General features: G+C 51.0%; 2 protein-coding genes across 7 annotated transcripts in view; one reads left to right on the top strand and one right to left on the bottom strand.

The window, feature by feature from the left end:
• Positions 1-14,614, bottom strand: part of KIAA0319L (KIAA0319 like) — a 78,592-nt gene that overhangs the window by 34,219 nt on the left and 29,759 nt on the right. For all 6 annotated transcript variants that reach the window (XM_075604579.1, XM_075604581.1, XM_075604578.1 and 3 more), the window contains 5 exons: positions 12,041-12,142; positions 7,344-7,441; positions 6,622-6,709; positions 6,270-6,362; positions 2,161-2,293 (listed from right to left, as the gene is read on the bottom strand). In XM_075604579.1, coding sequence (XP_075460694.1) covers positions 2,161-2,293; positions 6,270-6,362; positions 6,622-6,709; positions 7,344-7,441; positions 12,041-12,142 — 514 coding nt within the window. The remainder of the gene's footprint in view (positions 1-2,160; positions 2,294-6,269; positions 6,363-6,621; positions 6,710-7,343; positions 7,442-12,040; positions 12,143-14,614) is intronic.
• The window catches only part of NCDN (neurochondrin), a 55,620-nt gene continuing 42,685 nt past the window's right edge, over positions 1,680-14,614 (top strand). Inside the window, exon 1 of the mRNA XM_075604587.1 lies at positions 1,680-1,712. The gene's annotated coding sequence lies outside the window, so the exon portion shown is untranslated. The remainder of the gene's footprint in view (positions 1,713-14,614) is intronic.

Raw genomic sequence — 14,614 nt, 5'->3', positions numbered from 1 at the left:
AAATACTGTGCCCCCAGTAAGAGCTTCCACTGCAACCAGCGAGGCTTCACTGACATATACTGTGCCCCCAGTAAGAGCTTCCACTGCAACCAGCGAGGCTTCACTGACATATACTGTGCCCCAGTAAGAGATTCCACTGCAACCAGCGAGGCTTCACTGACATATACTGTGCCCCAGTAAGAGCTTCCACTGCAACCAGCGAGGCTTCACTGACACATACTGTGCCCCAGTAAGAGCTTCCACTGCAACCAGTGAGGCTTCACTGACACATACTGTGCCCCCCAGTAAGAGCTTACATTGTAACCAGCGAGGCTTCACTGCCAAATACTGTGCCCCAGTAAGAGCTTCCACTGCAACCAGCGAGGCTTCACTGACACATACTGTGCCCCAGTAAGAGCTTCCACTGCAACCATCGAGGCTTCACTGCCACATACTGTGCCCCAGTAAGAGCTTCCACTGCAACCAGCGAGGCTTCACTGACACATACTGTGCCCCAGTAAGAGCTTACATTGCAACCAGCGAGGCTTCACTGACACATACTGTGCCCCAGTAAGAGCTTCCACTGCAACCAGCGAGGCTTCACTGACATATACTGTGCCCCAGTAAGAGCTTCCACTGCAACCAGCGAGGCTTCACTGACATATACTGTGCCCCCCAGTAAGAGCTTCCACTGCAACCAGCGAGGCTTCACTGCCAAATACTGTGCCCCAGTAAGAGCTTCCACTGCAACCAGCGAGGCTTCACTGACACATACTGTGCCCCAGTAAGAGCTTCCACTGCAACCAGCGAGGCTTCACTGACACATACTGTGCCCCCCAGTAAGAGCTTCCACTGCAACCAGCGAGGCTTCACTGACATATACTGTGCCCCCCAGTAAGAGCTTACATTGCAACCAGCGAGGCTTCACTGCCAAATACTGTGCCCCAGTAAGAGCTTCCACTGCAACCAGCGAGGCTTCACTGACACATACTGTGCCCCAGTAAGAGCTTCCACTGCAACCAGCGAGGCTTCACTGACACATACTGTGCCCCAGTAAGAGCTTCCACTGCAACCAGCGAGGCTTCACTGACACATACTGTGCCCCAGTAAGAGCTTCCACTGCAACCAGCGAGGCTTCACTGACACATACTGTGCCCCCAGTAAGAGCTTCCACTGCAACCAGCGAGGCTTCACTGACACATACTGTGCCCTCAGTAAGAGCTTCCACTGCAACCAGCGAGGCTTCACTGACACATACTGTGCCCTCAGTAAGAGCTTCCACTGCAACCAGCGAGGCTTCACTGACACATACTGTGCCCCAGTAAGAGCTTACATTGCAACCAGCGAGGCTTCACTGACACATACTGTGCCCCAGTAAGAGCTTCCACTGCAACCATCGAGACATCACTGACACATACTGTGCCCCAGTAAGAGATTCCACTGCAACCAGCGAGGCTTCACTGCCACATACTGTGCCCCCAGTAAGAGATTACATTGCACATAATTTTTTTTACATTTACTTTCTGATATTGAGCATATTACAGCACTGAGTACAGTGCCAGCAAGAATTAATACAAATAAATACTGTTAGAATTCAGTTGACATTGAATCAAAATATGTATTTCAACTGGATTATTCAAATCTCAATATTCAAACATTACTGTCATTCTTAGAGAGCTCAGAGAACGAAGCTCACTCAACTCCTAGGCTGCTAGATGGCCAACGTTGCTCAGGTAGGTTTGACCACGTTTCTGCCAGAGGTACCAGCAAATCAATGTGCTGCAGTCATCTCTGGCAGTCGAGTGGTTACAAAAATTAAATAAAAGTTTCTCAGGGGGTTTACTGCTTTAAGTGCACATTTGTGTAAAGTATGTAACTACGTGGTGCTTTTCAACAGAAAAGCACCTTACCAGTCACAATACAGCCACCTCTGGGGTGAAAAGGCAAGGGACAGTGCTGTGGTTATGTAATATTATTATTATTAATAATATTAATAATAAAATAAATAATAATAATAAAGTGTGCATATGATACAAGATCTGGGCAGCGCCTCCTAAACCTTGAGGTTTCAGCCCTGTAACAATTATGAAATTATGAAGCTCACATCTTATCTTGTTAAAGACTTCTGTTTTTAGGGGGAGGTTTTAGAAGACCCCCTCCTCCAAATACACAGACTCTCACCTGAAGGTGTAATTGCCTGGCACCAGGTTGGTGAGTTTTAAGATGGCAGTGTCTGCCGAGACCTTCTCCTCCCTTAGTGGACCCTTCAGCTCTTCCCAATGGTAGCTGACAATTTTGTCATCATCTGTGCTCTCTGAGGGAGAAAAGAGAGCTGTTCAAAAGCAACAATATCACAGGGGAGTCTTCTTTAATTAATGACGGGCAGGTCACTGTGCATCTGGCTTTAACTTTCTCAGCAAACATGTTCCAATCTTACAGATAACATCTCTTCCAATAAACACATCATATACATGTCTATCTTTATAGCAGACTAGCTGAGACCCGGCGTTGCCCGGGATGTAAATGCGTAATAGGTAGTATTATTTATAAATCGTGGAACAATAGGTGACTGTTTGTTGTAAAGGTTGGATAATAATATTGAAAAGAAAGATGGAAGAAAATGTAATACGATGTTGTATAAAAATGGTTTATTGTAACCACACCACAGTACAATGTATATTTTGGTGGCATAAGTGATGTAAAAATCTGAGTCGTGTGTCCTGCTAGGGTGTGAGGCGGCGGGTGGCGCGTGGGTTGTGAGTGCTGTGTGCGAGTGGGGGTCCTGCTAGGGTGTGAGGCGGCGGGTGGTGCGTGGGTTGTGAGTGCTGTCTGTGAGTGGGGGTCCTGCAAGGGTGTGAGGCGGCTGCTGGCGCGTGGGTTGTGAGTGCTGTCTGTGAGTGGGGGTCCTGCTAGGGTGTGAGGCGGTGGGTCAGTGATGTCGGTGCGTAGGGGCGGGAGGCAGCAGGTGTGTGTGGCGGCAGGTATGTGTCGAGTGTGGCGGGTGTCTGTTGAGTGCGTGCAGCGGCTGTGAGGCGGTGGGTGAAAGGCAGAGGCGGCCGGAGTAAGGGCGGGTGAAAGGCAGAGGCGGGGGTGGGGAGGCGGTAAGGCGGGCATGAAGGCGAAGGGCAGCGGGAAGGGGAGGAGGGGGTGGAGGAGGGGGGCAAGGGGTGGAGGGGGGCAAGGGGTGGAGGAGGGGGGCAAGGGGTGGAGGAGGGGGGCAAGGGTTAGAGGAGGGGGGAAGGGTTAGAGGAGGGGGGAAGGGTTAGAGGAGGGGGGGGAAGGGTTAGAGGAGGGGGGGGAAGGGTTAGAGGAGGGGGGGGGAAGGGTTAGAGGAGGGGGGGGGAAGGGTTAGAGGAGGGGGGGAAGGGTTAGAGGAGGGGGTGGAAGTGTGGGAGGGGTTGGGAGGGGAAAGGGGAAAAGAGGTGGAGGGGGGGGGGAAGAGGAGCGGAGGGGGGGTGGAAAGGGGAGCGGAGGGGGGGTGAAGGGGAGCGGAGGGGGGGTGAAGGGGAGCGGAGGGGGGGGAAGGGGAGCGGAGGGGGGGGGAAGGGGAGGGAAGGGGAGCGGAGGGGGGGGGAAGGGGAGCGGAGGGGGGGGGAAGGGGAGCGGAGGGGGGGAAGGAGAGGGGGGGCGGGGAAGGGGAGCGGGGGGGGGAAGGGGAGAAGGGAAGGGGCGGTGGGAAGGGGGGGGGGAGGCGGTGGGAAGGGGGGGTGGGAGGCGGTGGGAAGGGGGGGTGGGAGGCGGTGGGAAGGGGGGGTGGGAGGCGGTGGGAAGCGGTGGGAAGGGGGGGAGGCGGTGGGGGGAGGCGGTGGGAAGGGGGGCTGGGAGGCGGTGGGAAGGGGGGGGAGGCGGTGGGAAGGGGGGAAGGGGGGAGGCGGTGGGAAGGGCGGTGGGAAGGGGGGGAGGCGGTGGGAAGGTGGAGGGAAGGGGGGGAGGCGGTGGGAAGGGGGGGGAGGCGGTGGGAAGGGGGGGGGTGGGAGGCGGTGGGAAGGGGGGGAGGCGGTGGGAAGGGGGGGGAGGCGGTGGGAAGGGGGGGTGGAGGGGAGGTGAAGGGGGGGGTGGAGGGGAGGTGAAGGTGGGGGGTTGGAGGGGAGGTGAAGGGGGGGGAGTGGAAGGGAGGTGAAGGGGGGGTGGAAGGGAGGTGAAGGGGGGGTGGAAGGGAGGTGAAGGGGGGGGGTGGAAGGGAGGTGAAGGGGGGGGTGGAAGGGAGGTGAAGGGGGGGGGGTGGAGGGGAGGTGAAGGGGGGGGGGTGGAGGGGAGGTGAAGGGGGGGGGTGGAGGGGAGGTGAAGGGGGGGTGGAGGGGGGGAGGTAAATGGGGAGGTGAAGGGGGGTGGAAGGGAGAAGTGGAGTGAGGGGAGGTGAAAGGGGGTGAGGGGAGGTGATGGGGGGTGAGGGGAGGTGAAGGCCGCTCACTCACCCGTCCGGCAGGTCCCACGTGGATCTGAGGCGGGAGGCAGCGTGTTGTGGCCGCTCTCCCGCTGTGTCCCGGGCGCTCGCTCGCTCCCCCGCTGACTGTAGCGGCGCCGGGGGGGGGGGGGGGTATCGGGGAGACACTGACACTGGAGGGGAGGGGGGGGGTGGAGGGGAGGTGAAGGGGGGGTGGAGGGGAGGTGAAGGCCGCTCACTCACCCATCCGGCAGGTCCCACGTGGATCTGAGGCGGGAGGCAGCGTGTTGTGGCCGCTCCCCCGCTGTGTCCCGGGCGCCGCCATCTTGGGCACTCGGCGCCGCGAGGCAGCCTGCCTGGCCACTGGCTGTTCCCCCGCCGGGGAGGGGTGAGTTGTAGCGCCGGGGAGGGGGGGGGCATGTATATGTGTGGGGGGGGGAGAGGTGGGAGATATAGAGGGGGGGTCTCGCACGGCCGCTGACACTGGGTGGGTGGGGGGGGGGGGGGGCGCTGAAGGGGTAATAATAGTGTGTGTGTCCCGCTGACTGTAGCGGCGCCAGGGGAGGGGGGGGGTCGGGGTGAAAGCGCGGGAGACACGGGGAGAGGAGGAGGTGCGCGCGGGTGCTGCTAACACTGTGAGCCCCGCTAATGTATGTAACAGTGTGTGTGTGTGTGTGTCACTGTGTGTGTGTGTCACTGTGTGTGTGTGTGTCACTGTGTGTGTGTGTGTGTGTGTGTCTGTGTGTGTCCCCGTCACTCCGCCTCAGGCCAATGAGAGGTGTGCAGGGGCGGGCGGGCCAAGGGACCAATGAGATTTCCCCTAGGGACACCGGACATCCAGGCAGGCAAACATACAGTGCTTTCACTAATATAGTATAAGATCCAATTCTCCTGTCTGAGATCAGATTCCCGGGCACAGTTGACCAGCCAGTATGGTTCTTTTGCTGCCGCAGGGGTTAATAAAGAGCTGTTTGTCCCAGGCTTAAGTATCTTGTTACACTGGATGTTTTGGTGTAAGCAAAGTGTGTATGTTCAAGAAAACTGCCACCCCTTACGGAGCAAAATAAAACACACACACACACACACACACACACACACACACACACACACACACACACACACACACACATTCTTATCTCACTGCCTTAAAGTGGTGGGAAGGTGGCAATGCGTGTTTAAGAAGATGTATAGTGGCACATGGGCTGGTAAGTTCAACCATACTAAGAAAGCTTAAACAAAATACCTGGCTAAAGTTGGAAAGGTAGTTGCCAACATGCAGTTGAGGCCAGAATAAATTCAGTTGACAAAGATACAAAGATTCAACTAATCCAAGTGTATACCACAACATCAAGTCAAACACATGGAAAAAACCACCAGGATCATTATGGAAGGGATCAATGCCAAGATTGTGCCCATCAGAAAGACGAAGGAAGAAATCATCAACACAAAGCAGGATAAGAAAATATTAACATTTGTGATGTCACACAGGAGTCCCCTTACATCAGCGCTGACATTTCCGTCTCTGCAATCAGAGCGAGGGCCACTAGAGGGCGCATGAGAGGCAAACGTTCTAAAGAGCAGCAGCCTGCGCTTGCTTGTACAGCACCATCTTACACACACACACACACACACACACACACACACACACACACACACACACACACACACACACACACACACACACACACACACACACACACACACACACAAACACACACACAAACACCTGACAAGCAAGAGGCGCAGGGTGGCCGCCGACCGTGGCAGGGAAGGAGTTAAACATTCTAAAGGGATACAGGAACCCCTCCGCTGATGCATGTTTCCCAAGCTCAAAGCGTTGGACTTATCGACCTGTATACGGAAAGGGGAGTGTGTCAAACAGGGCAGCCGATTAGTATATACTCACGGCTGCCGTCTATCACCGTAGACGTGGTTGGCAGTGAGATCTCTTGGTAGTGAGGAGATACGATGGCCACAGGCGGACGATTTACTCTTGGCTCTGTGTGGATACAAAAACAGCCACGGTCATATGCGCTTTGTGCAATTGTTGCCACGGTGTAAAACTTCACAGGATGAATCATATAAACCAGGGGCGGCCAACTCCAATCCTCAAGGGACGCCAACAGGTCAGGTTTTCAGGATATCCCTGCAACAGCACAAGTAGCTCAGTCTTTCACTGAAAACCTGACCTGTTGGTGGCCCTTGAGGACTGGAGCTGACCACCCCTGATGTAAACAGTTAGTCGATCCCCAGCTTACCTAGGTTAACGGTGACGTTGACGAAACCCGCCCCGTGTGCGTTCTCTCCGTCCACAATCACTTTGAATTCGTACAGACCTGCAGTGAGCTACAGGGTGAGAGGAAGGGATACTAAGCTGTGCAGGGGGCAGCTGGAGAGCATGTCGCCTACACAAAGTTGAAATGGAAGCAAACCCTAACCACGCAGCGCCTACGTATTACAGCACTGTGCCGAAGCCGCTTCTTCAGAAAGCTACAGCAGTTGCACTGCACGGGTTATGTCAACTTAAGTGACTACCTATTGGTAGTGAATGACCTCATCAACGCATCTGTTTGCATCATACCTGGGCCTCAGTTATAGGGCTCTGCATGCCAGCGTGCAATATAGCCATGGGATTTGCAAGTCGGGGCGAGGAGAGAGCTTCCCATACCATCATGATCAGGAATAATAAAAAGACGTCTCTCCAAAGCAGCAATGAAATCAATACAAAATGGGTTTTTTTGGCTTGCCATTGATAACTTCCATTTTAAAGGTATTTTTTACTTGGCTTTTCATTGAATAATTCAATAATGTATTCTTCTAAACACTTTAAATGTTTGAACTACTGAGAGCAGGCCCCAGTGTCAAGTTTATTATTTGCTGGCTGTGCATTGCTGACCCCCGTGGCGGTGAAGTGGTTAAGTGTAGTAAGTACACTTGTAAGTAAGTGGTTAAGTGCTCTTTGGAAAGTACAGGTTCTCACCTTGGACAGCTTCAGTACTTGGGAATGCTTCCCCTCCATCTCCCCGCCGTTATCCGTCGGATGTGTGATCAGTTGCCAGTCGTATGTATACGAGCTTCCTAGAGACAGAGTGTAACAGGTGCCTAAGTACATGTAAAATCCCAAACCATGGTACACACAGGACCCAAACCTCTCAGGGAAGGGTTTCCCCTTTACCAACACATGCTGTTATGTACAGTAACTTTCTCAATACCAATGTATACTGCTGATGTAATTTTACTGTTATCCTTCAATCCCCTATTGTACCGAGGAATATGTTGGTGAACTGCATACAAGGTTGAAATTATATACGGTAATGATGTGTGTGTACATCCATATCATATTTTCCACCATTGAGCAGCGACCCTTGCAGGGCGAGTCTCAGTGGAGTCAGGAGGTTGGCAGTATACAGTTAGGCCGAGTCCATAGAAGGACAGGCTGTGCTGAGGCGTGCGGACGCTCAGCGCTGAGCCCCTGCATCCTCAATGAGGATGCCTTGAGAGGGGGCTCGCGCGAGCGTCCGCAGGCGTGCTCAGGCTTTGGAGTTTTCAGCCGAGCGCCAAGCTGTTTTTCAGCGCACTGTCGGCTGAAAACCTCCAATGAGAGCGGGGCTGCGTCAACGTCACGGCGCCGTGACGTCGGCGCCGTGACGTTGACGTCAGTGCGTCGCGGGCGATTGGCCCAGCGATGTCACTGCCCCGCCTCCCTCAGTCTCCCCCCACCTCCGATCGCGGACGCTGGCTCGCCTGTATGTGCATGGAATCGCACAGCTTCTGCAGGCGAGCCTCAGCGTCAGCGCGGTGCAGCACGGCTCCCCCCCTCTATGGCCCGGGCCTTACAAAGATAGACAGTACAGTTAATTATTGTAAAGAGCACATGGTGAGCGCTATACAAAAGATACACACATTATATACACACACACACGCAGAAAAAAGACGGAGTTGATCTATTGAAGTCCCAATATAAATGGGCCTTTAGAAATAGTGCAAATACAAAAAAAAAAAAAAAAGTGATGCAATAGTGGATGCAATACTGTGAACTGGAATGAAATAGACAAAATGATGAAGAGCATAAAGGTTTATATTCGTCAAAAGAATTCACTTGAATGCACAGCACACGTAAAACAACATTTGTTTACAATAAGGACTAAAGTTAAAGAAAGATCCCGCTTAGTATAATTATATTGGTGATTAAAAAGTGAGGTGAGTAAGGATGCTTGCATGGTGATCGCCGCCACTGCAGACTCATGTCGGCGCCCGCCTATATCACACTAACGTGCCCGACGCACGTCCCTCCAGCTACAGAGTCTTGACATGGGTAATTGACCCGACATGGGTGTGCAGAAAGGCGGGTACTGAGCGCTGGGGCTTAGCAAGTCAAAGCTTGCAAGTGTGGAATAGATTTGTAGAGGCAACTAGATGCAATCTACTCTAATGGGAATAAAATATCTGAATCACTCTGACTCCTTGTGAGAGGTAACGCCGATCTCAGCATTATTTAACTGCCACTTATGTCGCTATATTCGCAAGACAGGATCTTTTGCGACTTTGACGATAGGCAGATTCGCTACATATCTGTGAACAAAATACCCCATTCTATACATTTGTTACAAACTAGAATGGAGTATTATTGCCACTCTAAACAACCAGCAGTCCTGTCATAGACTGGCTATGCATTAGGCTTGGGACATAGTACGGTGAGCCTTACTGAGCCGTGCTGAGCAGATGCACTTACCCCCTGCATCTGTCATCAGCGCGGCTTTAGCAGCCGCTTCCGCATGCGTGCGGAGGCTCAGGTATTTTGGCAAGACAGGCAAATGTAAAATTTGCCGCTCAGGGAAGCGGAGGAGCGGTCACGTGACCGCTCACATCCAATGGGAGCAAGGGACTAGCCCCGCCTCCCGCCCCGATCCGCCTCCCGACACGCCTCCGGCCTGCCTCCGCCCCCAAAGCGCGCTCACTGCCTCGCCTGCCAGGACACAAAAAAGCTCCAGTTTGAGCAGGCGAGGCAGAGCAGGAGCGCTGATCATCGCGGCCCGAGGCACCGTGCTTAGACTTAGGCTGCGCTTATAGTGCCAGCGACGCAATGTCGCGGCAAAAATGTATTGCTGCCGTTGTGTGCGCTTATAGTAGGAGCGACGGCTTGGTCGCGTTCGCTGGCAGTCAAGTCAATTAGATTTTTCCAGCGACCACAGCGTGACGTCCCCGGTGCGTTGCTGTCGCCAGCGACGGCACTATAAGCGCAGCCTAAGTCTAAGCCCTAGCTGTGAAATTAATTTGCAATCATTCTTATTCATAGTCGGTTAAACGTGGTCATTTTATAAAATCAGACTATTACAATATTGTACAGCAATTTTGGAAGTCTGCTACGGCCCCGCTGTCTGCGCTGCGTGTGCAGCTTTGTTCCCCGGGCTGCAGTGAGCAGCAGGGGAAAAGGCAGGGGGGGGGGGGGTGACGGGGCCACGGCCATGACGTCACCCGGCTGGTTCGCCCTCAGTGGCTGATCTGCCGGGGGGCGTGGCCTAGCGGTCCGTCGCTAGAGCTGATCATAATTTTCATGTATGCCTGAAAAACTCGCCATGCAACCATATTAGCATGTCAGTGGATTTATGAGAATACAGCACTCCTCCAAAGACTGAGGTCTTGCAATTAATTCCCAGGCAACATTGTTTACACTGGAGAATTAAAAAAATGTTGTCACTAAGAAATAAATATACTAATTAGATTGGCAGAGGTGTCCACTGCAAGCATCCTTGCCCCCTTTTTTAAATGACCAATATAATTATACGAAGAGTGACATATGTTTTAGTTTGAATATTGTAAATAAATGTTAATATTATTTGTGGCGTGCTTTCCAGTGAATTCTTGACGAGCATAAACCTTAATGCGCTTCACCATTACACACACTTTACATAGTAGATGATGGATGTGGCTCCAAGTTTCACTGGCCAGATACACACAAGCTTTCTGCTTGTACTTAACAATAGCTGCACTTGGTCAAGGTTACCACACTCCACAAACCAAGAACAATAGTTTTCTTGTGTGCAGTCATGCTGAAGGCATCATATGTCTAATCTAGGATATGGCTCAGATTTAACCACCAGCTGTAGAGATGAATGGGGAATAATTCAGATTTGCAACTAAGTCCCCACAACAGTACATTATCACCAGCTGTTTGACAAAGCAAGGTATGAGGTGGGATTCGTCCTTCAGGTGCTCCTCTATACATACTGTTATGTCCTCACTATTATCATCAGAAAGACTGGGAGTATGACATAAAATAGATCCCCTCACAACAACGCAATAAACATAGCAGCCCATATTTACTAAGTGGTGCTATTCCATAAGACACTTTATGAACGGCAAGGTGTCTTCTAGCCCCCGGATAGTGTATTGAGAATAACGCTGCTCAATAAATATGGGCCACTGAGTTTGAAAGATGTAGCAGGTGTTAGAGGTCACGTGTATAGGTGTCTTAGATGCCTCTAAATTAGCCGCATGTGTATTTGTATGTATAAGACATATAATACAATAAGTATTTACTATGCGGAGAACAGACTGCAAGCTCGCACCCCCCTCACAGTCCTCAGTCACCGCTTTAGGTATCTGTAGGATGAAGTCACGTTGACTCGGAGATGAACTACACGTTTGTTTTGTTTGACACTCTGCATTAAGTGTTACCTTCTGCCTTTGTTTAGCTCATGCTTGACAATTAAACAGCTTTGTTAATGAGAGCTGTAGAAGTCCTGAAATAGGCTTTGCTCTTCTTAGCACAATAAGTGTAATTAACACATCTTCAGGACAATTTAGCCAATAAAAGGCATCACCTGTCCTTGTGTTACTTTCATCTTGACATGCGGTTTCAACACATTATCTCTAATTAGAAAATCAATTAATTTAACACCCATGTCTAAAGTAAACTGGTAGGCCCTATGACTGCAAAGGAGGTTTTTATATCGCATTTAACCCTTCTGCCACCACAGAGGTCTTCAGACACTAAAGGGGGTTCAATAAGCCATGTAATGCTCTCCCTCCACATACAGCTGCTTGTATTTCTTGACCCTCTCATGGGTGCACATAATAGAAACAGAGAATGTGACGGCAGATAAGAATCACTTAACGACGACGTTGTCTGCCCACTTTCCTATGTGCTGTAAAACCTCAGATCCCATTTGATTCTTGGCTTTCTTCTGTATTTAGGATCGCCATGTGTCTATAATCAAGCATTTGCTATTCCTCTACTGCATTAGCCTCTAAACACCTCTGTTGGGAGGCTCTTCCACCTCAACACAATAATAACTTTCTTACATATCACAGCGTACACTGTGCACACTGGGAGGGATAAGGTGACAAGTCCAAGGTCACAAGGAGCCAGCCCTGGGGTCCCAACCTGGTTCATCCGCTTCAAAGTGTCATTACCACTGAGCTACTACTTCAACACACCTATGAGGCTGTGTCCAGTGCTCTCTCACCTTGTGAATACACAGGGTCTTTAAATGATTTCAAGGGAGGGTCCTCAAACAATAACTCCCATTACTGGTCGTTTCCTCAAGTACAAGCCCTTGGCTGACAGAAATGCAAAGTAATATCTTGGACATGCAAAGCAATGTGCTACAGGCCTCTCTGGCAGCAAAGGGGGTTAAAGAGAAATCATGCAGGCATTGCAAGCTGGTCTCTTACCCTTTGGAGCCTCTGGAAGGACGAAAGCGTTCAGCTGGACTGCGTTTTTTGGCAAGGTGACCTGGACGCTGTCTCCTGCTGATACCACCAGCTTGTTCGTAACTGGGGAGAAAACAAAAACATCAGGAGTGATCAGCGAACCCTCTGCAAATGTCTTTTGATTTGCAGACTTTTCCCCAATAATAAAATAAATACATTTCATTATAAATAAAAGAAATGTAATAAATTTGTATAATCATCACGTCTCCCCCCCCCCCCCCCCCGCCCCCATTATGTGCGGTCCCTGTGAGGAGCTAAAGGGTTAAAATACAAGAGGAAGAGAAAAAAGGAGAGGGGGGGGGACACAGAGAGCGAGAAGGGGGGGGGCAGAGAGCGAGAAGGGGGGGGGAGACAGAGAAAGCGAGAGGGGGGAGGAGAGAGAGAGGGGGGGACAGAGAGAGCGAGAGGGGGAGGAGAGAGAGGGGGAGGACAGAGAGAGCGATAGCGAGAGAGGGGGACAGAGAGAGAGAGAGCGCGAGAGAGCGAGAGAGAGGGGGGAGGACAGAAAGAGAGCGAGAGAGAGAGGGGGGAGGACAGAGAGAGAGAGCGAGAGCGGGGGGAGGACAGAGAGAGAGCGCGAGAGAGCGGGGAGGACAGAGAGAGCGAGAGGGAGAGAGAGCGCGAGTGGGAGAGGGGGGGAGAGAGAGAGCGAGAGAGCGGGAGAGGGGGAGAGGGGGGGAGACAGAGCGGGAGAGGGGGGGAGAGAGCGGGAGAGGGGGGGAGAGAGAGCGGGAGAGGGGGGGAGAGAGCGGGAGAGGGGGGGGAGAGAGAGAGAGAGCGGGAGAGGGGGGAGAGAGCGCGGGAGAGGGGGAGAGAGAAAGGGGGAGAGAGAGAGAGAGAGAGAGGGGCAGATGGAATGGCAATAGTTTGCTTAAAGTTCCAGTCGAACTTCGGAAAACAAACTTTGGAAGAAATGCCAAATGTGAAGAAATAGTCCCCCGAGATGTAGCTGCTACGTGATGGGGTCTGGCACTCCAGGGGCCACATGACGCAGCTACGTTATTAAATGCCAGCTCATTTTTAAATCGTGGACATTGTGTCCTGCCCTTCAGGTACTCAAAGGGTTAATACTCTGTTTTGGGTTCTCTTTTTTTAATATGAGGTGGTCAGATGTTTTGAATATACCTGCAAACTTTTGCGAAAAGTTTAACCAAAATTTCCAGAAATAAAACATTTCCCCCCCCCCCCATCATTTTGTACAAATCGAGTTCTTGCAAAACCAAACACCAACATTTTTATTTTTTTTAGACCCAAAAATATGCTTCACGAGACATCTGAAGAAGGGCCTAGAAAGGTTGACCGTAAACGTTACAGATCTTGGTCACTCAGACCGACCCTGCATTCTTACCATGTTCTACGCCTAGTTTCAAAAACAGATTTTCCCGGGAAGAAGAAGAACGCCCTTCAATACAGTTTACCATACTTTTTTTTAAACTACATTAAAAAGGAGCAGTCCCTGCGACGTTTACCTCCAGGGGAAACATGGCGTCTACATTTCCATCGTTACGTGGGCCAGCAGGAAGCCGCGATCTCATCCGTTGCAGCTTCCTACTGGCCAACGTGAAGTAGGGATTTAAATATCAGGAAGTGACCAGCAGCACCTTTTTGCAGTAGGCATCTCTAAAACCATGGGGTGCCTGGCGGGTGAAATTATATGAAAAATTTGACCATTTAGATAGATCACCTGGGTTTTCCGACAAATAACTTTAAACCGTAAAACACCGTACTGCTTCCGTTCGGGCAGAGAGCGATATCTGGAAGCTATACATGACAATATTCCTATTATTCCAGCTACAAAAAATGTTGGTCTGCAGAACACAAAAAAAAGTTAACAAAATAAATTAGCCAGGTGTTCAGAGAATTAAAATGACAGAGGAAGACAAAGGAAAAAGTGAGCAAAAAAAAAAAAAAGTTAAAACATGCAGTTCTGCAAAAACTTGAAAAAAAAAAAAAAAAAGTGTGGTTTGGCAAAAGAATAAAGCAAAAAGGCAGGGGAATTCTTTCTGGCGTCCGTCAACTGGAGGGAGGGAAAAAAAAGAAGCAAAATCTTTCATGAAAAGGACAATACGATCCACCAGGGAGATGAGACAATAAAAGTGAAGACTAAACGGAAAAAAAATAAGGTTTGCTGCAGGGATTCCTGGGGCCAGGTATCCGGGAGAGAGAAGCAAAGTCAGACCCCTGGGCTGATCCAAGTCATCAGGAGCTCTAAATCAAAGCTAATCCCTTTCCCCTCTCGTGCCCCCCCCCCCCACCCCCACTCCCCTATCTAAAGGAAGACCCTCTAGATAAACTGTCATCTGTAACCTGGAGTGTAGTTTGTGTGCATGAATTGTTATTAACTTGCTGATCAGCTTTCCTGGCTGTAACCCCTTCAGCCCCCACTCTGTAAGGGGAAGCTGGTTACCCGTGCAAATGTGCAGGTTACAATACACATGGAGCCTTATACAGATTTTCTCGCTCTCTTTATATATGAAGAAAGCACATCCAATTGACATTAAAAGGCTCCGCCTTCTAGGATTAAAGCGTGGGAGT

Source organism: Ascaphus truei, chromosome 6 (assembly GCF_040206685.1).
Source record: "Ascaphus truei isolate aAscTru1 chromosome 6, aAscTru1.hap1, whole genome shotgun sequence".
Lineage (NCBI taxonomy): Eukaryota > Metazoa > Chordata > Amphibia > Anura > Ascaphidae > Ascaphus > Ascaphus truei.
This window is presented reverse-complemented; position numbering and strand designations above follow the sequence as displayed.